At 59.9% G+C, this 27,572-nt stretch overlaps 1 protein-coding gene across 1 annotated transcript in view; it reads left to right on the plus strand.

Moving 5' to 3' along the window:
* LOC146076061 (phospholipid scramblase 3-like) overlaps positions 1 to 27,572 on the plus strand; it is a 125,452-nt gene that overhangs the window by 65,105 nt on the left and 32,775 nt on the right. Inside the window, exon 4 of the mRNA XM_083185880.1 lies at positions 23,934 to 24,118. Within this exon, the coding sequence (XP_083042006.1) occupies positions 23,934 to 24,118 (185 nt within the window). The remainder of the gene's footprint in view (positions 1 to 23,933; positions 24,119 to 27,572) is intronic.

Below are 27,572 nucleotides of genomic sequence, written 5' to 3' on the forward strand. Positions count from 1 at the left end.
GTGGGTCAGCGCACAGGGTGTCACAGTACAGACAGGAGGGGGGTCAGCGCACAGGGTGTCACAGTACAGACAGGAGTCAGGTCAGCGCACAGGGCGTCACAGTACAGACAGGAGGCGGGTCAGAGCACAGGGCGTCACAGTACAGACAGGAGTCAGCTCAGTGCACAGGGCGTCACAGTACAGACAGGAGTCGGGTCAGCGCACAGGGCGTCACAGTACAGACAGGAGGCGGCACAGGGGGTCACAGTACAGACAGGAGTCCGGTCAGCGCACAGGGCGTCACAGTACAGACAGGAGTCAGGTCAGCGCACAGGGCGTCACAGTACAGACAGGAGTCAGGTCAGCGCACAGGGGGTCACAGTACAGATAGGGGGCGGCACAGGGGGTCACAGTACAGACAGGAGTCAGGTCAGAGCACAGGGCGTCACAGTACAGACAGGAGTCAGGTCAGTGCACAGGGCGTCACAGTACAGACAGGAGTCAGGTCAGCGCACAGGGCGTCACAGTACAGACAGGAGTCAGGTCAGCGCACAGGGCGTCACAGTACAGACAGGAGTCAGGTCAGAGCACAGGGCGTCACAGTACAGACAGGAGGTGGGTCAGCGCACAGGGCGTCACAGTACAGACAGGAGGCGGGTCAGAGCACAGGGCGTCACAGTACAGACAGGAGTCAGGTCAGCGCACAGGGCGTCACAGTACAGACAGGATGCGGGTCAGTGCACAGGGCGTCACAGTACAGACAGGAGTCAGGTCAGAGCACAGGGCGTCACAGTACAGACAGGAGGCGGGTCAGCGCACAGGGCGTCACAGTACAGGCAGGAGTCAGGTCAGCGCACAGGGCGTCACAGTACAGACAGGAGGCGGGTCAGCGCACAGGGCGTCACAGTACAGGCAGGAGTCAGGTCAGCGCACAGGGCGTCACAGTACAGACAGGAGTCAGGTCAGAGCACAGGGCGTCACAGTACAGACAGGAGTCAGGTCAGCGCACAGGGCGTCACAGTACAGACAGGGGGCGGAACAGGGGGTCACAGTACAGACAGGAGTCAGGTCAGCGCACAGGGCGTCACAGTACAGACAGGAGTCAGGTCAGAGCACAGGGCGTCACAGTACAGACAGGAGTCAGGTCAGCGCACAGGGCGTCACAGTACAGACAGGAGTCAGGTCCGCGCACAGGGGGTCACAGTACAGACAGGAGTCAGGTCAGCGCACAGGGCGTCACAGTACAGACAGGGGGCGGAACAGGGGGTCACAGTACAGACAGGAGTCAGGTCAGCGCACAGGGCGTCACAGTACAGACAGGAGTCAGGTCAGAGCACAGGGCGTCACAGTACAGACAGGAGTCGGGTCAGCGCACAGGGCGTCACAGTACAGACAGGAGTCAGGTCAGCGCACAGGGCGTCACAGTACAGACAGGAAGCGGGTCAGCGCACAGGGGGTCACAGTACAGACAGGAGTCAGGTCAGCGCACAGGGCGTCACAGTACAGACAGGAGTCAGGTCAGAGCACAGGGTGTCACAGTACAGACAGGAGACGGGTCAGCGCACAGGGCGTCACAGTACAGACAGGAGGCGGGTCAGCGCACAGGGCGTCACAGTACAGACAGGAGGAAGGTCAGCGCACAGGGCGTCACAGTACAGACAGGAGGGGGGTCACAGTACAGACAGGAGGGGGGTCAGCACACAGGGGGTCACAGTACAGACAGGAGGGGAGGGGGGTCACAGTACAGACAGGAGTCAGGTCACAGTAAAGAGAGGAGGTGGGTCAGAGCACAGGGCGTCACAGTACAGACAGGAGTCAGGTCAGCGCACAGGGCGTCACAGTACAGACAGGAGTCAGGTCCGCGCACAGGGGGTCACAGTACAGACAGGAGTCAGGTCAGCGCACAGGGCGTCACAGTACAGACAGGGGGCGGAACAGGGGGTCACAGTACAGACAGGAGTCAGGTCAGCGCACAGGGCGTCACAGTACAGGCAGGAGGCGGCACAGGGCGTCACAGTACAGACAGGAGTCAGGTCAGCGCACAGGGGGTCACAGTACAGACAGGAGGCGGGTCAGCGCACAGGGCTTCACAGTACAAACAGGTGGTGGGTCAACGCAAAGGGGGTCACAGTACAGACAGGAGGCGGGTCAGAGCACAGGGCGTCACAGTACAGACAGGAGGTGGGTCAGCGCACAGGGTGTCACAGTACAGACAGGAGGGGGGTCAGCGCACAGGGTGTCACAGTACAGACAGGAGTCAGGTCAGCACACAGGGCGTCACAGTACAGACAGGAGTCAGCTCAGTGCACAGGGCGTCACAGTACAGACAGGAGTCGGGTCAGCGCACAGGGCGTCACAGTACAGACAGGAGTCAGGTCAGCGCACAGGGCGTCACAGTACAGACAGGAGTCAGGTCAGCGCACAGGGGGTCACAGTACAGATAGGGGGCGGCACAGGGGGTCACAGTACAGACAGGAGTCAGGTCAGAGCACAGGGCGTCACAGTACAGACAGGAGGCGGGTCAGTGCACAGGGCGTCACAGTACAGACAGGAGTCAGGTCAGTGCACAGGGCGTCACAGTACAGACAGGAGTCAGGTCAGCGCACAGGGCGTCACAGTACAGACAGGAGTCAGGTCAGCGCACAGGGCGTCACAGTACAGGCAGGAGTCAGGTCAGCGCACAGGGCGTCACAGTACAGACAGGAGTCAGGTCAGAGCACAGGGCGTCACAGTACAGACAGAAGGTGGGTCAGCGCACAGGGCGTCACAGTACAGACAGGAGGCGGGTCAGAGCACAGGGCGTCACAGTACAGACAGGAGTCAGGTCAGCGCACAGGGCGTCACAGTACAGACAGGATGCGGGTCAGTGCACAGGGCGTCACAGTACAGACAGGAGTCAGGTCAGAGCACAGGGCGTCACAGTACAGACAGGAGGCGGGTCAGCGCACAGGGCGTCACAGTACAGGCAGGAGTCAGGTCAGCGCACAGGGCGTCACAGTACAGACAGGAGGCGGGTCAGAGCACAGGGCGTCACAGTACAGACAGGAGTCAGGTCAGCGCACAGGGCGTCACAGTACAGACAGGAGTCAGGTCCGCGCACAGGGGGTCACAGTACAGACAGGAGTCAGGTCAGCGCACAGGGCGTCACAGTACAGACAGGAGGCGGGTCAGAGCACAGGGCGTCACAGTACAGACAGGAGTCAGGTCAGCGCACAGGGCGTCACAGTACAGACAGGAGGTGGGTCAGCGCACAGGGCGTCACAGTACAGACAGGAGTCAGGTCAGCGCACAGGGCGTCACAGTACAGACAGGAGTCAGGTCCGCGCACAGGGGGTCACAGTACAGACAGGAGTCAGGTCAGCGCACAGGGCGTCACAGTACAGACAGGGGGCGGAACAGGGGGTCACAGTACAGACAGGAGTCAGGTCAGCGCACAGGGCGTCACAGTACAGACAGGAGTCAGGTCAGAGCACAGGGCGTCACAGTACAGACAGGAGTCGGGTCAGCGCACAGGGCGTCACAGTACAGACAGGAAGCGGGTCAGCGCACAGGGGGTCACAGTACAGACAGGAGTCAGGTCAGCGCACAGGGCGTCACAGTACAGACAGGAAGCGGGTCAGCGCACAGGGGGTCACAGTACAGACAGGAGGCGGCACAGGGGGTCACAGTACAGACAGGAGTCCGGTCAGCGCACAGGGCGTCACAGTACAGACAGGAGTCAGGTCAGCGCACAGGGCGTCACAGTACAGACAGGAGTCAGGTCAGTGCACAGGGGGTCACAGTACAGGCAGGAGTCAGGTCAGCGCACAGGGCGTCACAGTACAGACAGGAGTCAGGTCAGCGCACAGGGCGTCACAGTACAGGCAGGAGTCAGGTCAGTGCACAGGGCGTCACAGTACAGACAGGAGGCGGGTCAGAGCACAGGGCGTCACATTACAGACAGGAGTCAGGTCAGCGCACAGGGCGTCACAGTACAGACAGGAGGCGGGTCAGCGCACAGGGCTTCACAGTACAAACAGGTGGTGGGTCAACGCAAAGGGGGTCACAGTACAGACAGGAGGCGGGTCAGCGCACAGGGTGTCACAGTACAGACAGGAGGGGGGTCAGCGCACAGGGTGTCACAGTACAGACAGGAGTCAGGTCAGCGCACAGGGCGTCACAGTACAGACAGGAGTCAGGTCAGAGCACAGGGCGTCACAGTACAGACAGGAGTCGGGTCAGCGCACAGGGCGTCACAGTACAGACAGGAGTCAGGTCCGCGCACAGGGGGTCACAGTACAGACAGGAGTCAGGTCAGCGCACAGGGCGTCACAGTACAGACAGGGGGCGGAACAGGGGGTCACAGTACAGACAGGAGTCAGGTCAGCGCACAGGGCGTCACAGTACAGGCAGGAGGCGGCACAGGGCGTCACAGTACAGACAGGAGTCAGGTCAGCGCACAGGGGGTCACAGTACAGACAGGAGGCGGGTCAGCGCACAGGGCTTCACAGTACAAACAGGTGGTGGGTCAACGCAAAGGGGGTCACAGTACAGACAGGAGGCGGGTCAGAGCACAGGGCGTCACAGTACAGACAGGAGGTGGGTCAGCGCACAGGGTGTCACAGTACAGACAGGAGGGGGGTCAGCGCACAGGGTGTCACAGTACAGACAGGAGTCAGGTCAGCACACAGGGCGTCACAGTACAGACAGGAGTCAGCTCAGTGCACAGGGCGTCACAGTACAGACAGGAGTCGGGTCAGCGCACAGGGCGTCACAGTACAGACAGGAGTCAGGTCAGCGCACAGGGCGTCACAGTACAGACAGGAGTCAGGTCAGCGCACAGGGGGTCACAGTACAGATAGGGGGCGGCACAGGGGGTCACAGTACAGACAGGAGTCAGGTCAGAGCACAGGGCGTCACAGTACAGACAGGAGTCAGGTCAGTGCACAGGGCGTCACAGTACAGACAGGAGTCAGGTCAGCGCACAGGGCGTCACAGTACAGACAGGAGTCAGGTCAGCGCACAGGGCGTCACAGTACAGGCAGGAGTCAGGTCAGCGCACAGGGCGTCACAGTACAGACAGGAGTCAGGTCAGAGCACAGGGCGTCACAGTACAGACAGGAGGCGGGTCAGCGCACAGGGCGTCACAGTACAGACAGGAGGCGGGTCAGAGCACAGGGCGTCACAGTACAGACAGGAGTCAGGTCAGCGCACAGGGCGTCACAGTACAGACAGGATGCGGGTCAGTGCACAGGGCGTCACAGTACAGACAGGAGTCAGGTCAGAGCACAGGGCGTCACAGTACAGACAGGAGGCGGGTCAGCGCACAGGGCGTCACAGTACAGGCAGGAGTCAGGTCAGCGCACAGGGCGTCACAGTACAGACAGGAGGCGGGTCAGAGCACAGGGCGTCACAGTACAGACAGGAGTCAGGTCAGCGCACAGGGCGTCACAGTACAGACAGGAGTCAGGTCCGCGCACAGGGGGTCACAGTACAGACAGGAGTCAGGTCAGCGCACAGGGCGTCACAGTACAGACAGGAGGCGGGTCAGAGCACAGGGCGTCACAGTACAGACAGGAGTCAGGTCAGCGCACAGGGCGTCACAGTACAGACAGGAGGTGGGTCAGCGCACAGGGCGTCACAGTACAGACAGGAGTCAGGTCAGCGCACAGGGCGTCACAGTACAGACAGGAGTCAGGTCCGCGCACAGGGGGTCACAGTACAGACAGGAGTCAGGTCAGCGCACAGGGCGTCACAGTACAGACAGGGGGCGGAACAGGGGGTCACAGTACAGACAGGAGTCAGGTCAGCGCACAGGGCGTCACAGTACAGACAGGAGTCAGGTCAGAGCACAGGGCGTCACAGTACAGACAGGAGTCGGGTCAGCGCACAGGGCGTCACAGTACAGACAGGAAGCGGGTCAGCGCACAGGGGGTCACAGTACAGACAGGAGTCAGGTCAGCGCACAGGGCGTCACAGTACAGACAGGAAGCGGGTCAGCGCACAGGGGGTCACAGTACAGACAGGAGGCGGCACAGGGGGTCACAGTACAGACAGGAGTCCGGTCAGCGCACAGGGCGTCACAGTACAGACAGGAGTCAGGTCAGCGCACAGGGCGTCACAGTACAGACAGGAGTCAGGTCAGTGCACAGGGGGTCACAGTACAGGCAGGAGTCAGGTCAGCGCACAGGGCGTCACAGTACAGACAGGAGTCAGGTCAGCGCACAGGGCGTCACAGTACAGGCAGGAGTCAGGTCAGTGCACAGGGCGTCACAGTACAGACAGGAGGCGGGTCAGAGCACAGGGCGTCACATTACAGACAGGAGTCAGGTCAGCGCACAGGGCGTCACAGTACAGGCAGGAGTCAGGTCAGCGCACAGGGCTTCACAGTACAGACAGGAGGCGGGTCAGCGCACAGGGCTTCACAGTACAAACAGGTGGTGGGTCAACGCAAAGGGGGTCACAGTACAGACAGGAGGCGGGTCAGCGCACAGGGTGTCACAGTACAGACAGGAGGGGGGTCAGCGCACAGGGTGTCACAGTACAGACAGGAGTCAGGTCAGCGCACAGGGCGTCACAGTACAGACAGGAGTCAGGTCAGAGCACAGGGCGTCACAGTACAGACAGGAGTCGGGTCAGCGCACAGGGCGTCACAGTACAGACAGGAGTCAGGTCAGCGCACAGGGCGTCACAGTACAGACAGGAAGCGGGTCAGCGCACAGGGGGTCACAGTACAGACAGGAGTCAGGTCAGCGCACAGGGCGTCACAGTACAGACAGGAAGCGGGTCAGCGCACAGGGGGTCACAGTACAGACAGGAGGCGGCACAGGGGGTCACAGTACAGACAGGAGTCCGGTCAGCGCACAGGGCGTCACAGTACAGACAGGAGTCAGGTCAGCGCACAGGGCGTCACAGTACAGACAGGAGTCAGGTCAGCGCACAGGGCGTCACAGTACAGACAGGAGGCGGGTCAGAGCACAGGGCGTCACAGTACAGACAGGAGGCAGGTCAGAGCACAGGGCGTCACAGTACAGACAGGAGGCGGGTCAGTGCACAGGGCGTCACAGTACAGACAGGAGTCAGGTCAGAGCACAGGGCGTCACAGTACAGACAGGAGTCAGGTCAGAGCACAGGGCGTCACAGTACAGACAGGAAGCGGGTCAGCGCACAGGGGGTCACAGTACAGACAGGAGGCGGCACAGGGGGTCACAGTACAGACAGGAGTCCGGTCAGCGCACAGGGCGTCACAGTACAGACAGGAGTCAGGTCAGCGCACAGGGCGTCACAGTACAGACAGGAGTCAGGTCAGCGCACAGGGCGTCACAGTACAGACAGGAGGCGGGTCAGAGCACAGGGCGTCACAGTACAGACAGGAGGCAGGTCAGAGCACAGGGCGTCACAGTACAGACAGGAGGCGGGTCAGTGCACAGGGCGTCACAGTACAGACAGGAGGCGGGTCAGTGCACAGGGCGTCACAGTACAGACAGAGTCAGGTCAGCGCACAGGGCGTCACAGTACAGACAGGAGGCGGGTCAGAGCACAGGGCGTCACAGTACAGACAGGAGGCAGGTCAGAGCACAGGGCGTCACAGTACAGACAGGAGGCGGGTCAGTGCACAGGGCGTCACAGTACAGACAGGAGGCGGGTCAGTGCACAGGGCGTCACAGTACAGACAGGAGGCGGGTCAGCGCACAGGGCGTCACAGTACAGACAGGAGTCAGGTCAGAGCACAGGGCGTCACAGTACAGACAGGAGGCGGGTCAGCGCACAGGGCGTCACAGTACAGACAGGAGTCAGGTCAGCGCACAGGGCGTCACAGTACAGACAGGAGGCGGGTCAGCGCACAGGGCGTCACAGTACAGACAGGAGTCAGGTCAGCGCAAAGGGCGTCACAGTACAGACAGGAGGCGGGTCAGCGCACAGGGCGTCACAGTACAGACAGGAGTCAGGTCAGCGCACAGGGCGTCACAGTACAGACAGGAGGCGGGTCAGCGCACAGGGCGTCACAGTACAGACAGGAGTCAGGTCAGCGCACAGGGCGTCACAGTACAGACAGGAGTCAGGTCAGCGCACAGGGCGTCACAGTACAGACAGGAGTCAGGTCAGAGCACAGGGGGTCACAGTACAGACAGGAGGCGGGTCAGCGCACAGGGCGTCACAGTACAGACAGGAGACGGGTCAGCGCACAGGGCGTCACAGTACAGACAGGAGGCGGGTCAGCGCACAGGGCGTCACAGTACAGACAGGAGGAAGGTCAGCGCACAGGGCGTCACAGTACAGACAGGAGGGGGGTCACAGTACAGACAGGAGGGGGGTCAGCACACAGGGGGTCACAGTACAGACAGGAGGGGAGGGGGGTCACAGTACAGACAGGAGTCAGGTCACAGTAAAGAGAGGAGGTGGGTCAGAGCACAGGGCGTCACAGTACAGACAGGAGTCAGGTCAGCGCACAGGGCGTCACAGTACAGACAGGAGTCAGGTCCGCGCACAGGGGGTCACAGTACAGACAGGAGTCAGGTCAGCGCACAGGGCGTCACAGTACAGACAGGGGGCGGAACAGGGGGTCACAGTACAGACAGGAGTCAGGTCAGCGCACAGGGCGTCACAGTACAGGCAGGAGGCGTCACAGGGCGTCACAGTACAGACAGGAGTCAGGTCAGCGCACAGGGGGTCACAGTACAGACAGGAGGCGGGTCAGCGCACAGGGCTTCACAGTACAAACAGGTGGTGGGTCAACGCAAAGGGGGTCACAGTACAGACAGGAGGCGGGTCAGAGCACAGGGCGTCACAGTACAGACAGGAGGTGGGTCAGCGCACAGGGTGTCACAGTACAGACAGGAGGGGGGTCAGCGCACAGGGTGTCACAGTACAGACAGGAGTCAGGTCAGCACACAGGGCGTCACAGTACAGACAGGAGTCAGCTCAGTGCACAGGGCGTCACAGTACAGACAGGAGTCAGGTCAGAGCACAGGGCGTCACAGTACAGACAGGAGGCGGCACAGGGGGTCACAGTACAGACAGGAGTCCGGTCAGCGCACAGGGCGTCACAGTACAGACAGGAGTCAGGTCAGCGCACAGGGGGTCACAGTACAGATAGGGGGCGGCACAGGGGGTCACAGTACAGACAGGAGTCAGGTCAGAGCACAGGGCGTCACAGTACAGACAGGAGTCAGGTCAGTGCACAGGGCGTCACAGTACAGACAGGAGTCAGGTCAGCGCACAGGGCGTCACAGTACAGGCAGGAGTCAGGTCAGCGCACAGGGCGTCACAGTACAGACAGGAGTCAGGTCAGAGCACAGGGCGTCACAGTACAGACAGGAGGTGGGTCAGCGCACAGGGCGTCACAGTACAGACAGGAGGCGGGTCAGAGCACAGGGCGTCACAGTACAGACAGGAGTCAGGTCAGCGCACAGGGCGTCACAGTACAGACAGGATGCGGGTCAGTGCACAGGGCGTCACAGTACAGACAGGAGTCAGGTCAGAGCACAGGGCGTCACAGTACAGACAGGAGGCGGGTCAGCGCACAGGGCGTCACAGTACAGGCAGGAGTCAGGTCAGCGCACAGGGCGTCACAGTACAGACAGGAGGCGGGTCAGAGCACAGGGCGTCACAGTACAGACAGGAGTCAGGTCAGCGCACAGGGCGTCACAGTACAGACAGGAGGCGGGTCAGTGCACAGGGCGTCACAGTACAGACAGGAGGTGGGTCAGCGCACAGGGCGTCACAGTACAGACAGGAGTCAGGTCAGCGCACAGGGCGTCACAGTACAGACAGGAGTCAGGTCCGCGCACAGGGGGTCACAGTACAGACAGGAGTCAGGTCAGCGCACAGGGCGTCACAGTACAGACAGGAGTCAGGTCAGAGCACAGGGCGTCACAGTACAGACAGGAGTCGGGTCAGCGCACAGGGCGTCACAGTACAGACAGGAGGCGGCACAGGGGGTCACAGTACAGACAGGAGTCCGGTCAGCGCACAGGGCGTCACAGTACAGACAGGAGTCAGGTCAGCGCACAGGGCGTCACAGTACAGACAGGAGTCAGGTCAGTGCACAGGGGGTCACAGTACAGGCAGGAGTCAGGTCAGCGCACAGGGCGTCACAGTACAGACAGGAGTCAGGTCAGTGCACAGGGCGTCACAGTACAGACAGGAGGCGGGTCAGAGCACAGGGCGTCACATTACAGACAGGAGTCAGGTCAGCGCACAGGGCTTCACAGTACAGACAGGAGTCAGGTCAGCGCACAGGGCTTCACAGTACAAACAGGTGGTGGGTCAACGCAAAGGGGGTCACAGTACAGACAGGAGGCGGGTCAGCGCACAGGGTGTCACAGTACAGACAGGAGGGGGGTCAGCGCACAGGGTGTCACAGTACAGACAGGAGTCAGGTCAGCGCACAGGGCGTCACAGTACAGACAGGAGTCAGGTCAGAGCACAGGGCGTCACAGTACAGACAGGAGTCGGGTCAGCGCACAGGGCGTCACAGTACAGACAGGAGTCAGGTCAGCGCACAGGGCGTCACAGTACAGACAGGAGTCAGGTCAGCGCACAGGGCGTCACAGTACAGACAGGAGTCAGGTCAGCGCACAGGGCGTCACAGTACAGACAGGAAGCGGGTCAGCGCACAGGGGGTCACAGTACAGACAGGAGTCAGGTCAGCGCACAGGGCGTCACAGTACAGACAGGAGTCAGGTCAGAGCACAGGGCGTCACAGTACAGACAGGAGTCGGGTCAGCGCACAGGGCGTCACAGTACAGACAGGAGTCAGGTCAGCGCACAGGGCGTCACAGTACAGACAGGAGTCAGGTCAGCGCACAGGGCGTCACAGTACAGACAGGAGTCAGGTCAGCGCACAGGGCGTCACAGTACAGACAGGAGTCAGGTCAGCGCACAGGGCGTCACAGTACAGACAGGAGTCAGGTCAGCGCACAGGGCGTCACAGTACAGACAGGAGTCAGGTCAGCGCACAGGGCGTCACAGTACAGACAGGAGGCGGGTCAGCGCACAGGGGGTCACAGTACAGACAGGAGGCGGGTCAGAGCACAGGGCGTCACAGTACAGACAGGAGGCAGGTCAGAGCACAGGGCGTCACAGTACAGACAGGAGGCGGGTCAGTGCACAGGGCGTCACAGTACAGACAGGAGGCGGGTCAGTGCACAGGGCGTCACAGTACAGACAGAGTCAGGTCAGCGCACAGGGCGTCACAGTACAGACAGGAGTCAGGTCAGAGCACAGGGCGTCACAGTACAGACAGGAGTCAGGTCAGAGCACAGGGCGTCACAGTACAGACAGGAGGCGGGTCAGAGCACAGGGCGTCACAGTACAGACAGGAGGCGGGTCAGCGCACAGGGCGTCACAGTACAGACAGGAGTCAGGTCAGCGCACAGGGCGTCACAGTACAGACAGGAGGCGGCACAGGGGGTCACAGTACAGACAGGAGTCAGGTCAGCGCACAGGGCGTCACAGTACAGACAGGAGTCAGGTCAGCGCACAGGGCGTCACAGTACAGACAGGAGTCAGGTCAGCGCACAGGGCGTCACAGTACAGACAGGAGGCGGGGCAGAGCACAGGGCGTCACAGTACAGACATGAGGCGGGTCAGTGCACAGGGCGTCACAGTACAGGCAGGAGGGGGGTCAGTGCACAGGGCGTCACAGTACAGACAGGAGGCGGCATAGGGGGTCACAGTACAGACAGGAGTCAGGTCAGCGCACAGGGCGTCACAGTACAGACAGGAGAGGGGTCAGAGCACAGGGCGTCACAGTACAGATAGGAGGCGGGTCAGCGCACAGGGCGTCACAGTACAGATAGGAGGCGGGTCAGAGCACAGGGCATCACAGTACAGACAGGAGGCGGGTCAGTGCACAGGGCGTCACAGTACAGACAGGAGGCGGGTCAGCACACAGGGCGTCACAGTACAGAAAGGAGGCGGGTCAGCGCACAGGGCGTCACAGTACAGACAGGAGGCGGCACAGGGCGTCACAGTACAGACAGGAGTCAGGTCAGCGTACAGGGCGTCACAGTACAGACAGGAGGCGGGTCAGAGAACAGGGAGTCACAGTACAGACAGGAGGTGGGTCAGCGCACAGGGCGTCACAGTACAGACAGGAGGCGGGTCAGCGCACAGGGCGTCACAGTACAGACAGGAGGGGAGGGGGGTCACAGTACAGACAGGGGGTGGGTCAGAGAACAGGGAGTCACAGTACAGACAGGAGTCAGGTCAGCGCACAGGGCGTCACAGTACAGACAGGAGGCGGGTCAGCGCACAGGGCGTCACAGTACAGACAGGAGTCAGGTCAGCGCACAGGGCGTCACAGTACAGGCAGGAGTCAGGTCAGCGCACAGGGCGTCACAGTACAGACAGGAGTCAGGTCAGCGCACAGGGCGTCACAGTACAGACAGGAGGTGGGTCAGCGCACAGGGCGTCACAGTACAGACAGGAGGCGGGTCAGTGCACAGGGCATCACAGTACAGACAGGAGGCGGCACAGGGGGTCACAGTACAGACAGGAGTCAGGTCAGCGCACAGGGCGTCACAGTACAGACAGGAGTCAGGTCAGCGCACAGGGCATCACAGTACAGACAGGAGGCGGGTCAGCGCACAGGGCGTCACAGTACAGGCAGGAGGGGGGTCAGTGCACAGGGCGTCACAGTACAGACAGGAGGCAGGTCAGAGCACAGGGCGTCACAGTACAGACAGGAGGCGGCACAGGGGGTCACAGTACAGACAGGAGTCAGGTCAGCGCACAGGGCGTCACAGTACAGACAGGAGTCAGGTCAGCGCACAGGGCGTCACAGTACAGACAGGAGGCGGGGCAGAGCACAGGGCGTCACAGTACAGACATGAGGCGGGTCAGTGCACAGGGCGTCACAGTACAGGCAGGAGGGGGGTCAGTGCACAGGGCGTCACAGTACAGACAGGAGGCGGCATAGGGGGTCACAGTACAGACAGGAGTCAGGTCAGCGCACAGGGCGTCACAGTACAGACAGGAGAGGGGTCAGAGCACAGGGCGTCACAGTACAGATAGGAGGCGGGTCAGCGCACAGGGCGTCACAGTACAGATAGGAGGCGGGTCAGAGCACAGGGCATCACAGTACAGACAGGAGGCGGGTCAGTGCACAGGGCGTCACAGTACAGACAGGAGGCGGGTCAGCACACAGGGCGTCACAGTACAGAAAGGAGGCGGGTCAGCGCACAGGGCGTCACAGTACAGACAGGAGGCGGCACAGGGCGTCACAGTACAGACAGGAGTCAGGTCAGCGTACAGGGCGTCACAGTACAGACAGGAGGCGGGTCAGAGAACAGGGAGTCACAGTACAGACAGGAGGTGGGTCAGCGCACAGGGCGTCACAGTACAGACAGGAGGCGGGTCAGCGCACAGGGCGTCACAGTACAGACAGGAGGGGAGGGGGGTCACAGTACAGACAGGGGGTGGGTCAGAGAACAGGGAGTCACAGTACAGACAGGAGTCAGGTCAGCGCACAGGGCGTCACAGTACAGACAGGAGGCGGGTCAGCGCACAGGGCGTCACAGTACAGACAGGAGTCAGGTCAGCGCACAGGGCGTCACAGTACAGACAGGAGTCAGGTCAGCGCACAGGGCGTCACAGTACAGGCAGGAGTCAGGTCAGCGCACAGGGCGTCACAGTACAGACAGGAGGTGGGTCAGCGCACAGGGCGTCACAGTACAGACAGGAGGCGGGTCAGTGCACAGGGCATCACAGTACAGACAGGAGGCGGCACAGGGGGTCACAGTACAGACAGGAGTCAGGTCAGCGCACAGGGCGTCACAGTACAGACAGGAGTCAGGTCAGCGCACAGGGCGTCACAGTACAGACAGGAGGGGGGCAGAGCACAGGGCGTCACAGTACAGACAGGAGGCAGGTCAGAGCACAGGGCGTCACAGTACAGACAGGAGGCGGGTCAGTGCACAGGGCGTCACAGTACAGACAGGAGGCGGGTCAGTGCACAGGGCGTCACAGTACAGACAGGAGGCGGGTCAGCGCACAGGGCGTCACAGTACAGACAGGAGTCAGGTCAGCGCACAGGGCGTCACAGTACAGACAGGAGTCAGGTCAGCGCACAGGGCGTCACAGTACAGACAGGAGGGGGGCAGAGCACAGGGCGTCACAGTACAGACATGAGGCGGGTCAGCGCACAGGGCGTCACAGTACAGACAGGAGGCGGCATAGGGGGTCACAGTACAGACAGGAGTCAGGTCAGCGCACAGGGCGTCACAGTACAGACAGGAGAGGGGTCAGAGCACAGGGCGTCACAGTACAGATAGGAGGCGGGTCAGCGCACAGGGCGTCACAGTACAAACAGGTGGTGGGTCAACGCAAAGGGGGTCACAGTACAGACAGGAGGCGGGTCAGCGCACAGGGTGTCACAGTACAGACAGGAGGGGGGTCAGCGCACAGGGTGTCACAGTACAGACAGGAGTCAGGTCAGCGCACAGGGCGTCACAGTACAGACAGGAGTCAGGTCAGAGCACAGGGCGTCACAGTACAGACAGGAGTCGGGTCAGCGCACAGGGCGTCACAGTACAGACAGGAGTCAGGTCAGCGCACAGGGCGTCACAGTACAGACAGGAAGCGGGTCAGCGCACAGGGGGTCACAGTACAGACAGGAGTCAGGTCAGCGCACAGGGCGTCACAGTACAGACAGGAAGCGGGTCAGCGCACAGGGGGTCACAGTACAGACAGGAGGCGGCACAGGGGGTCACAGTACAGACAGGAGTCCGGTCAGCGCACAGGGCGTCACAGTACAGACAGGAGTCAGGTCAGCGCACAGGGCGTCACAGTACAGACAGGAGTCAGGTCAGCGCACAGGGCGTCACAGTACAGACAGGAGGCGGGTCAGAGCACAGGGCGTCACAGTACAGACAGGAGGCAGGTCAGAGCACAGGGCGTCACAGTACAGACAGGAGGCGGGTCAGTGCACAGGGCGTCACAGTACAGACAGGAGTCAGGTCAGAGCACAGGGCGTCACAGTACAGACAGGAGTCAGGTCAGAGCACAGGGCGTCACAGTACAGACAGGAAGCGGGTCAGCGCACAGGGGGTCACAGTACAGACAGGAGGCGGCACAGGGGGTCACAGTACAGACAGGAGTCCGGTCAGCGCACAGGGCGTCACAGTACAGACAGGAGTCAGGTCAGCGCACAGGGCGTCACAGTACAGACAGGAGTCAGGTCAGCGCACAGGGCGTCACAGTACAGACAGGAGGCGGGTCAGAGCACAGGGCGTCACAGTACAGACAGGAGGCAGGTCAGAGCACAGGGCGTCACAGTACAGACAGGAGGCAGGTCAGAGCACAGGGCGTCACAGTACAGACAGGAGGCAGGTCAGAGCACAGGGCGTCACAGTACAGACAGGAGGCGGGTCAGTGCACAGGGCGTCACAGTACAGACAGGAGGCGGGTCAGTGCACAGGGCGTCACAGTACAGACAGGAGGCGGGTCAGCGCACAGGGCGTCACAGTACAGACAGGAGTCAGGTCAGAGCACAGGGCGTCACAGTACAGACAGGAGGCGGGTCAGCGCACAGGGCGTCACAGTACAGACAGGAGTCAGGTCAGCGCACAGGGCGTCACAGTACAGACAGGAGGCGGGTCAGCGCACAGGGCGTCACAGTACAGACAGGAGTCAGGTCAGCGCAAAGGGCGTCACAGTACAGACAGGAGGCGGGTCAGCGCACAGGGCGTCACAGTACAGACAGGAGTCAGGTCAGCGCACAGGGCGTCACAGTACAGACAGGAGGCGGGTCAGCGCACAGGGCGTCACAGTACAGACAGGAGTCAGGTCAGCGCACAGGGCGTCACAGTACAGACAGGAGTCAGGTCAGCGCACAGGGCGTCACAGTACAGACAGGAGTCAGGTCAGAGCACAGGGGGTCACAGTACAGACAGGAGGCGGGTCAGCGCACAGGGCGTCACAGTACAGACAGGAGACGGGTCAGCGCACAGGGCGTCACAGTACAGACAGGAGGCGGGTCAGCGCACAGGGCGTCACAGTACAGACAGGAGGAAGGTCAGCGCACAGGGCGTCACAGTACAGACAGGAGGGGGGTCACAGTACAGACAGGAGGGGGGTCAGCACACAGGGGGTCACAGTACAGACAGGAGGGGAGGGGGGTCACAGTACAGACAGGAGTCAGGTCACAGTAAAGAGAGGAGGTGGGTCAGAGCACAGGGCGTCACAGTACAGACAGGAGTCAGGTCAGCGCACAGGGCGTCACAGTACAGACAGGAGTCAGGTCCGCGCACAGGGGGTCACAGTACAGACAGGAGTCAGGTCAGCGCACAGGGCGTCACAGTACAGACAGGGGGCGGAACAGGGGGTCACAGTACAGACAGGAGTCAGGTCAGCGCACAGGGCGTCACAGTACAGGCAGGAGGCGGCACAGGGCGTCACAGTACAGACAGGAGTCAGGTCAGCGCACAGGGGGTCACAGTACAGACAGGAGGCGGGTCAGCGCACAGGGCTTCACAGTACAAACAGGTGGTGGGTCAACGCAAAGGGGGTCACAGTACAGACAGGAGGCGGGTCAGAGCACAGGGCGTCACAGTACAGACAGGAGGGGGGTCAGCGCACAGGGTGTCACAGTACAGACAGGAGTCAGGTCAGCACACAGGGCGTCACAGTACAGACAGGAGTCAGCTCAGTGCACAGGGCGTCACAGTACAGACAGGAGTCAGGTCAGAGCACAGGGCGTCACAGTACAGACAGGAGGCGGCACAGGGGGTCACAGTACAGACAGGAGTCCGGTCAGCGCACAGGGCGTCACAGTACAGACAGGAGTCAGGTCAGCGCACAGGGGGTCACAGTACAGATAGGGGGCGGCACAGGGGGTCACAGTACAGACAGGAGTCAGGTCAGAGCACAGGGCGTCACAGTACAGACAGGAGTCAGGTCAGTGCACAGGGCGTCACAGTACAGACAGGAGTCAGGTCAGCGCACAGGGCGTCACAGTACAGGCAGGAGTCAGGTCAGCGCACAGGGCGTCACAGTACAGACAGGAGTCAGGTCAGAGCACAGGGCGTCACAGTACAGACAGGAGGTGGGTCAGCGCACAGGGCGTCACAGTACAGACAGGAGGCGGGTCAGAGCACAGGGCGTCACAGTACAGACAGGAGTCAGGTCAGCGCACAGGGCGTCACAGTACAGACAGGATGCGGGTCAGTGCACAGGGCGTCACAGTACAGACAGGAGTCAGGTCAGAGCACAGGGCGTCACAGTACAGACAGGAGGCGGGTCAGCGCACAGGGCGTCACAGTACAGGCAGGAGTCAGGTCAGTGCACAGGGCGTCACAGTACAGACAGGAGTCAGGTCAGTGCACAGGGCGTCACAGTACAGACAGGAGGCAGGTCAGCGCACAGGGCGTCACAGTACAGACAGGAGTCAGGTCAGCGCACAGGGCGTCACAGTACAGACAGGAGGCGGGTCAGAGCACAGGGCGTCACAGTACAGACAGGAGTCAGGTCAGCGCACAGGGCGTCACAGTACAGACAGGAGGCGGGTCAGTGCACAGGGCGTCACAGTACAGACAGGAGTCAGGTCAGCGCACAGGGCGTCACAGTACAGACAGGAGTCAGGTCCGCGCACAGGGGGTCACAGTACAGACAGGAGTCAGGTCAGCGCACAGGGCGTCACAGTACAGACAGGAGTCAGGTCAGAGCACAGGGCGTCACAGTACAGACAGGAGTCGGGTCAGCGCACAGGGCGTCACAGTACAGACAGGAGTCAGGTCAGCGCACAGGGCGTCACAGTACAGACAGGAAGCGGGTCAGCGCACAGGGGGTCACAGTACAGACAGGAGTCAGGTCAGCGCACAGGGCGTCACAGTACAGACAGGAAGCGGGTCAGCGCACAGGGGGTCACAGTACAGACAGGAGGTGGCACAGGGGGTCACAGTACAGACAGGAGTCCGGTCAGCGCACAGGGCGTCACAGTACAGACAGGAGTCAGGTCAGCGCACAGGGCGTCACAGTACAGACAGGAGTCAGGTCAGTGCACAGGGGGTCACAGTACAGGCAGGAGTCAGGTCAGCGCACAGGGCGTCACAGTACAGACAGGAGTCAGGTCAGTGCACAGGGCGTCACAGTACAGACAGGAGGCGGGTCAGAGCACAGGGCGTCACATTACAGACAGGAGTCAGGTCAGCGCACAGGGCTTCACAGTACAGACAGGAGTCAGGTCAGCGCACAGGGCTTCACAGTACAAACAGGTGGTGGGTCAACGCAAAGGGGGTCACAGTACAGACAGGAGGCGGGTCAGCGCACAGGGTGTCACAGTACAGACAGGAGGGGGGTCAGCGCACAGGGTGTCACAGTACAGACAGGAGTCAGGTCAGCGCACAGGGCGTCACAGTACAGACAGGAGTCAGGTCAGAGCACAGGGCGTCACAGTACAGACAGGAGTCGGGTCAGCGCACAGGGCGTCACAGTACAGACAGGAGTCAGGTCAGCGCACAGGGCGTCACAGTACAGACAGGAGTCAGGTCAGCGCACAGGGCGTCACAGTACAGACAGGAGTCAGGTCAGCGCACAGGGCGTCACAGTACAGACAGGAAGCGGGTCAGCGCACAGGGGGTCACAGTACAGACAGGAGTCAGGTCAGCGCACAGGGCGTCACAGTACAGACAGGAAGCGGGTCAGCGCACAGGGGGTCACAGTACAGACAGGAGGCGGCACAGGGGGTCACAGTACAGACAGGAGTCCGGTCAGCGCACAGGGCGTCACAGTACAGACAGGAGTCAGGTCAGCGCACAGGGCGTCACAGTACAGACAGGAGTCAGGTCAGCGCACAGGGCGTCACAGTACAGACAGGAGTCAGGTCAGCGCACAGGGCGTCACAGTACAGACAGGAGGCGGGTCAGCGCACAGGGGGTCACAGTACAGACAGGAGGCGGGTCAGAGCACAGGGCGTCACAGTACAGACAGGAGGCAGGTCAGAGCACAGGGCGTCACAGTACAGACAGGAGGCGGGTCAGTGCACAGGGCGTCACAGTACAGACAGGAGGCGGGTCAGTGCACAGGGCGTCACAGTACAGACAGAGTCAGGTCAGCGCACAGGGCGTCACAGTACAGACAGGAGTCAGGTCAGAGCACAGGGCGTCACAGTACAGACAGGAGTCAGGTCAGAGCACAGGGCGTCACAGTACAGACAGGAGGCGGGTCAGAGCACAGGGCGTCACAGTACAGACAGGAGGCGGGTCAGCGCACAGGGCGTCACAGTACAGACAGGAGTCAGGTCAGCGCACAGGGCGTCACAGTACAGACAGGAGGCGGCACAGGGGGTCACAGTACAGACAGGAGTCAGGTCAGCGCACAGGGCGTCACAGTACAGACAGGAGTCAGGTCAGCGCACAGGGCGTCACAGTACAGACAGGAGTCAGGTCAGCGCACAGGGCGTCACAGTACAGACAGGAGGCGGGGCAGAGCACAGGGCGTCACAGTACAGACATGAGGCGGGTCAGTGCACAGGGCGTCACAGTACAGGCAGGAGGGGGGTCAGTGCACAGGGCGTCACAGTACAGACAGGAGGCGGCATAGGGGGTCACAGTACAGACAGGAGTCAGGTCAGCGCACAGGGCGTCACAGTACAGACAGGAGAGGGGTCAGAGCACAGGGCGTCACAGTACAGATAGGAGGCGGGTCAGCGCACAGGGCGTCACAGTACAGATAGGAGGCGGGTCAGAGCACAGGGCATCACAGTACAGACAGGAGGCGGGTCAGTGCACAGGGCGTCACAGTACAGACAGGAGGCGGGTCAGCACACAGGGCGTCACAGTACAGAAAGGAGGCGGGTCAGCGCACAGGGCGTCACAGTACAGACAGGAGGCGGCACAGGGCGTCACAGTACAGACAGGAGTCAGGTCAGCGTACAGGGCGTCACAGTACAGACAGGAGGCGGGTCAGAGAACAGGGAGTCACAGTACAGACAGGAGGTGGGTCAGCGCACAGGGCGTCACAGTACAGACAGGAGGCGGGTCAGCGCACAGGGCGTCACAGTACAGACAGGAGGGGAGGGGGGTCACAGTACAGACAGGGGGTGGGTCAGAGAACAGGGAGTCACAGTACAGACAGGAGTCAGGTCAGCGCACAGGGCGTCACAGTACAGACAGGAGGCGGGTCAGCGCACAGGGCGTCACAGTACAGACAGGAGTCAGGTCAGCGCACAGGGCGTCACAGTACAGACAGGAGTCAGGTCAGCGCACAGGGCGTCACAGTACAGGCAGGAGTCAGGTCAGCGCACAGGGCGTCACAGTACAGACAGGAGGTGGGTCAGCGCACAGGGCGTCACAGTACAGACAGGAGGCGGGTCAGTGCACAGGGCATCACAGTACAGACAGGAGGCGGCACAGGGGGTCACAGTACAGACAGGAGTCAGGTCAGCGCACAGGGCGTCACAGTACAGACAGGAGTCAGGTCAGCGCACAGGGCATCACAGTACAGACAGGAGGCGGGTCAGCGCACAGGGCGTCACAGTACAGGCAGGAGGGGGGTCAGTGCACAGGGCGTCACAGTACAGACAGGAGGCAGGTCAGAGCACAGGGCGTCACAGTACAGACAGGAGGCGGCACAGGGGGTCACAGTACAGACAGGAGTCAGGTCAGCGCACAGGGCGTCACAGTACAGACAGGAGTCAGGTCAGCGCACAGGGCGTCACAGTACAGACAGGAGGCGGGGCAGAGCACAGGGCGTCACAGTACAGACATGAGGCGGGTCAGTGCACAGGGCGTCACAGTACAGGCAGGAGGGGGGTCAGTGCACAGGGCGTCACAGTACAGACAGGAGGCGGCATAGGGGGTCACAGTACAGACAGGAGTCAGGTCAGCGCACAGGGCGTCACAGTACAGACAGGAGAGGGGTCAGAGCACAGGGCGTCACAGTACAGATAGGAGGCGGGTCAGCGCACAGGGCGTCACAGTACAGATAGGAGGCGGGTCAGAGCACAGGGCATCACAGTACAGACAGGAGGCGGGTCAGTGCACAGGGCGTCACAGTACAGACAGGAGGCGGGTCAGCACACAGGGCGTCACAGTACAGAAAGGAGGCGGGTCAGCGCACAGGGCGTCACAGTACAGACAGGAGGCGGCACAGGGCGTCACAGTACAGACAGGAGTCAGGTCAGCGTACAGGGCGTCACAGTACAGACAGGAGGCGGGTCAGAGAACAGGGAGTCACAGTACAGACAGGAGGTGGGTCAGCGCACAGGGCGTCACAGTACAGACAGGAGGCGGGTCAGCGCACAGGGCGTCACAGTACAGACAGGAGGGGAGGGGGGTCACAGTACAGACAGGGGGTGGGTCAGAGAACAGGGAGTCACAGTACAGACAGGAGTCAGGTCAGCGCACAGGGCGTCACAGTACAGACAGGAGGCGGGTCAGCGCACAGGGCGTCACAGTACAGACAGGAGTCAGGTCAGCGCACAGGGCGTCACAGTACAGACAGGAGTCAGGTCAGCGCACAGGGCGTCACAGTACAGGCAGGAGTCAGGTCAGCGCACAGGGCGTCACAGTACAGACAGGAGGTGGGTCAGCGCACAGGGCGTCACAGTACAGACAGGAGGCGGGTCAGTGCACAGGGCATCACAGTACAGACAGGAGGCGGCACAGGGGGTCACAGTACAGACAGGAGTCAGGTCAGCGCACAGGGCGTCACAGTACAGACAGGAGTCAGGTCAGCGCACAGGGCGTCACAGTACAGACAGGAGGGGGGCAGAGCACAGGGCGTCACAGTACAGACAGGAGGCAGGTCAGAGCACAGGGCGTCACAGTACAGACAGGAGGCGGGTCAGTGCACAGGGCGTCACAGTACAGACAGGAGGCGGGTCAGTGCACAGGGCGTCACAGTACAGACAGGAGGCGGGTCAGCGCACAGGGCGTCACAGTACAGACAGGAGTCAGGTCAGCGCACAGGGCGTCACAGTACAGACAGGAGTCAGGTCAGCGCACAGGGCGTCACAGTACAGACAGGAGGGGGGCAGAGCACAGGGCGTCACAGTACAGACATGAGGCGGGTCAGTGCACAGGGCGTCACAGTACAGGCAGGAGGGGGGTCAGCGCACAGGGCGTCACAGTACAGACAGGAGGCGGCATAGGGGGTCACAGTACAGACAGGAGTCAGGTCAGCGCACAGGGCGTCACAGTACAGACAGGAGAGGGGTCAGAGCACAGGGCGTCACAGTACAGATAGGAGGCGGGTCAGCGCACAGGGCGTCACAGTACAGACAGGAGGGGGGTCAGAGCACAGGGCATCACAGTACAGACAGGAGGCGGGTCAGTGCACAGGGCGTCACAGTACAGACAGGAGGCGGGTCAGCACACAGGGCGTCACAGTACAGAAAGGAGGCGGGTCAGCGTACAGGGCTTCACAGTGCAGACAGAGTCAGGTCAGCGCACAGGGCGTCACAGTACAGACAGGAGGCGGGTCAGCGCACAGGGCGGCACAGTAGACAGGAGGGGAGGGGGGTCACAGTACAGACAGGGGGTGGGTCAGAGAACAGGGAGTCACAGTACAGACAGGAGGTGGGTCAGCGCACAGGGCGTCACAGTACAGACAGGAGGCGGGTCAGCGCACAGGGCGTCACAGTAGACAGGAGGGGAGGGGGGTCACAGTACAGACAGAGGGTGGGTCAGAGAACAGGGAGTCACAGTACAGACAGGAGGTGGGTCAGCGCACAGGGAGTCACAGTGCAGACAGGAGTCAGGTAAGAGCACAGGGGGTCACAGTACAAACAGGAGGCGGGTCAGCGCAAAGGGGGTCACAGTACAGAGAGGAGGGGGGTCACAGTACAGACAGGAGGAAGGTCAGCGCACAGGGCATCACAGTACAGACAGGAGGGGGGTCACAGTACAGACACATACCTCCCAACTTCTGGCCGGAGGAAATAGGGACACTCGCGCGGCGAATCCGCGCGAGCGCCCGAAAAGGGGGCGGGGCGTATGCAAATGAGGGTGTGGCTTATGCTAATTAGCCGCGACCTCATTTTCATACGAGAATAGACGCTGTGCGCATGCGCACAGCGTCTATTCTACTAGATTGGGGGGTCTCCCAACTGTCACCCCCCGCAGCGGGACAATGCCTGCCGCGGGTGGGACGTCGGGACAGGACCCGAAAATCGGGACTGTCCCGACGGAATCGTGACAGTTGGGAGGTATGCAGACAGGAGGCGGTGCAGGGTGTCACAGTACAGACAGGAGGGGGGTCAGCGCACAGGGGGTCACAGTACAGACAGGATGGGGGTTAGCGCACAGGGCGTCACAGTACAGACAGGAGGGGAGAGGGGTCACAGTACAGACAGGAGTCAGGTCACAGTAAAGAGAGGAGGTGGGTCAGAGCACAGGGGGTCACAGTACAGACAGGATGGGGGTCAGCGCACAGTGCGTCACAGTACAGACAGGAGGGGAGGGGGGTCACAGTACAGACAGGAGTCAGATCAGTGCACAGGGCGTCACAGTACAGACAGGGGGCGGGTCAGCGCACAGGGCGTCACAGTGCAGACAGGAGGGGAGGGGGGTCACATTACAGACAGGAGTCAGGTCAGAGCACAGGCCGTCACAGTACAGAAAGGGGGCGAGTCAGCGCACAGAGCATCACAGTACAGACAGGAGGGGGGGGTCACAGTACAGACAGGAGTCAGGTCAGCGCACAGGGCGTCACAGTACAGACAGGAGGGGGGTCAAAGTACAGGGGGTCACAGTACAGACAGGATGGGGGTCACAATACAGACAGGTGGCGGGTTAGCGCACAGGGAGGAGCCAGGTCAGCGCACCGGGCGTCACAGTACAGACAGGAGGCGGCTCAAAGCACAAGGTGTCACAGAACAGACAGGAGGCGGGTCAGAGCACAGGGTGTCACAGAACAGACAGGAGGCGGGTCAGGGCACAGGGCGTCACAGTACAGACAGGGGGCAGATCAGCGCACAGGGAGGAGCCGCTAAGTGCACAGGGCCTCATTATCTGCTATTGGTGTTACAGAGCGCAGTCTGCTGGATTACCGCTGTACGTATGAACTGCTCAGCCCTGATGGGGTCCTCATGTATCAAGGAGCGGAGCAACGTGATTGTTGTGGCCCGAGGATGGACGTCAGGATATATAATACGCAGGGGCACAATGTCCTAAACCTTCTTGTGCCATCGGACTTCTGTGCCTGGACCACCACAGTACGTCGTTAATATTAAGCTGTAAAACATGGGGGGGGGGGGGGGATTTACCAAAAATAAAAAAATTTGTATGCTTAATACGAATGCATATGGCTGTTTTAGCCGTCCTGGTTGTTTAGAAGAAAAAAAAAAGATCAGGGATACATCTGCATAGGATTTCACTGATTATTTACAACCAGCACCAGAACCGGACCTGGTTCCCAAAATACGGGGGACAAAACGAGTAGGGGTCCCCCGTATTTTGAGAACCAGCCCCAACCAGCCAGCGCTGTATTATTTATTTATTATTTATTAACAGTTTCTTATATAGCGCAGCATATTCCGTTGCGCTTTACAATAGCAGACAGTGATACAACAAAACAGGGTATTTACAGACAGTCAAAATGTAGGAGGGCCCTGCTCGCAAGCTTACAATCTATAGGGAAATAGGCATTGATACATAAGGATAGATACTGTATTCTTTATTGCATCGATTCCACCAGAATGCAAGGTTCAGAGACTGGTTCTGGAATTTGATAAGCTGCCTGAAGAGATGAGTTTTCAGGAAACGTTTATAGCCGGGGGGAGACTTTTTATATTGGGCGCCTAGCAGCCAATCAGGAGCCGCTAGGCAGCCAAAAGCGCTATTCGGGGGGGGGGGGACTCCTCCAACCCCATGCAGTTTTTTTCAATTATTTATATATTCCTTGGCGTATTCGGCTGATATTATTAGCGTCCGTTTACCGCTAATTTTCAATATGGCCAATATGGTAAATTAGGAATCGCCGTTCTTTTGAATGGTGATTCGTATTCTTTCATTGGCGTATACATTCGTACTTCAAGTAATTCCCGAAAATACGAATTTGTAAAAAATAAGTGTATTTCTTGATACGAATACACCTATTTTTTACGAATTTCCCTTGATTGAGACCTGCACGTTACATCTGCCCCACCTGCAGTGCACATGGTTTTGGCCATTTGAGAAGGAATCTGCCTTTCTGCGTGAACCAGAATAAGGGCCCATGTGCTGTGTAACGACCTGTGGTGAGAGCTCCATGTGTATCCGTTGTAGTAGTAGTACGTTTATTTATAAGGCGCCGCAAAGTGTCCGCAGCGCCGTACATAGCAAACAAAAAATTACGAGGTAACGTACAGGGTGTGTTGAAAAATACAGTATAAATAGGGGTATAGCTGGTAGAACTAAAATCAGCATCAGTTCAGAAGTAGGTGTGGAAATTGTCAAGGAGACTGAAGATGAAGTAGAGGAAGGGAAGAACAGGACAGGAGGACAGGTGAGGTAAAGAGGTAGGGTGAGTACGTGAGGAAGGAGGGCCCTGCTCATAAGAGTTACCAGACTAAAAATAGGTGGGTGGACGAACGAAATACAATAGGATAAGTAGGAACGGAGGGGAACGGAGGCAGGATAGGAGGATCAAAAGAGGTTAGGAGGAGGGATAGGCTAGTCGAAAAAAGTGGGTTTTGAGGGAGCGCTTGAAGGAGGTAAGGGAATCAGAAAGCCTGATGGGTGACGGGAGGTTGTTCCAGTGCAGGGGGGCAGCCCGAGAGAAATCTTGGACACGGGAGTGGGAGGAGGTGATTAGGTGAGAGGTCAGTCGGCGGTCAGCGATGGAGCGAAGAGTACGGGAGGGAGTGTGGATAGAGATCAGTGAAGAGAGGTAAGGAGCGGTGGAGGAGGAGAGAGCCTTGTAGGTGGTGGTGAGGAGTTTAAAGAGAACTCAGAAATGGGGAGCCAATGAAGAGATAAACAGAGGGGGGAGGCGGAGGTAGAGCGGCGGGAGAGGAAGATGAGCCTAGCAGCAGCGTTAAGAATGGATTGGAGAGGTGCGAGGCGGGTGAGAGGTAGCTCAGAGAGAAGGATGTTGCAGTAGTCAAGGCGGGAGATGACAAGAGAGTGAATGAGAATTTTGGTCCCGTCAGTGGAGAGGAATGGTCTGATGCGTGAGATGTTGCGTAGGTGAAAGCGGCAAGACTGTGAGAGAGCACGAATGTGGGGGGTGAAATAGAGGGAGGAGTCAATGATGACACGAGGCAGCGCGTTTGGTCGGTGGAGGTGATCTCGGTTTCACCAATACTGATGGAGATAGCGGGAGAAGAGGGGATGTTCGGGGGATGGAAGATTAGAAGTTCAGTTTTAGCCATGTTTAGCTTCAGGAAGCGTTGGGTCATCCAGGCTGAGATGGCCGTGAGGCATTCGGAGACCTTGGACAGGAGTGATGGGGATAGGTCGGGGGAAGAGAGATAGATTAGGGTATCATCAGCATAAAGGTGGTAATGAAAACCATAGGAGCTGATGAGGGTGCCCAGAGAGGTGGTGTAGAGGGAGAAGAGGAGAGGGCCAAGGACAGACCCTTGGGGAACACCGACTGGCTGCGGGGTAGTAGGAGAGGAGGAGCTCGGAGTGGAGACAGAGAAGGAGCGATCGGAGAGGTATGAGGTGAACCAGGAGAATACCGTGCCAGTGATGCCAAAGGAGCGGAGGGTGTTGAGCAGGAGAGGGTGGTCAACAGTGTCAAAGGCTGCGGACAGATCAAGCTGGATGAGGATAGAGAAGAGGCCTTTGGATTTAGCCGATAGTAGATCGTTAGTGACTTTGGTCAGGGCAGTTTCAGTGGAATGTAAAGGGCGGAACCCGGATTGGAGGGGGTCTAGAATGGAGTTAGCAGTAAGGTGGCTTAGGAGACGATTATAGGTCAGACGTTCTAGGAGCTTGGAGGCAAAAGGGAGGAGGGAGATGGGCCTGTAGTTGGATGGAGAGTTGGGGTCCAGATTTGTTTTTTTGAGAATTGGGGAGACAAGAGCGTGTTTGAAGGAGGAAGGGAAGATCCCAGAGGATAGGGAAAGATTAAAGAGGTGAGCCAGGTGAGAGCAGACTGACGGACTGAGACGACGGATAATATTGGAGGGGATAGGATCGAGCGGGCAGGTGGAGGGAGAAGCGGATTGAAGGATAGAGTGGACTTCAGCAGCAGTGGTGGGGTAAAATGAGGACAGGGGTTGGAAGGAGGGGAGTGGGGATGTAGGAGGGGAGGAGGGAGAGGGTGAGGTCATGGCAGCAGTGATGGCAGTCCTGAGAGAGGAGATTTTGGTTGAAAAGTAGGTAGCAAAATCAGCGGCTACGATGGAGGACGGAAGAGCTGGAGGAGGGGGGGAGAGCAAGGAGTTGAAGGTGGCGAAGAGCCTGCGGGGATTGGATGATTGGGAAAGGATGAGGGACTTAAAGTAGGATTCCTTGGCCAGAGCAAGGGCAGAGCTGAAGGAGGAAAGAATGAATTTGAAATGGAGATAATCGATAATGCGAGAGCACTTTTTAAGGAATCGGGTGATAGGCGAGTGCCACGGTTGGGGGTTGGAGCATCGAAGGGGGATAGAGGAGGGAGGGCAGGCAGAGTCCAATGCCGAAGATAGGGAGTCATTATAGAGGGAGGCGGTGATTGGGGCGAGAAGAGGACACAGC

The sequence above is a fragment of the Crinia signifera genome, chromosome 4 (genome assembly GCF_055691185.1).
Source record: "Crinia signifera chromosome 4, ASM5569118v1, whole genome shotgun sequence".
In the NCBI taxonomy this organism is placed as follows: domain Eukaryota; kingdom Metazoa; phylum Chordata; class Amphibia; order Anura; family Myobatrachidae; genus Crinia; species Crinia signifera.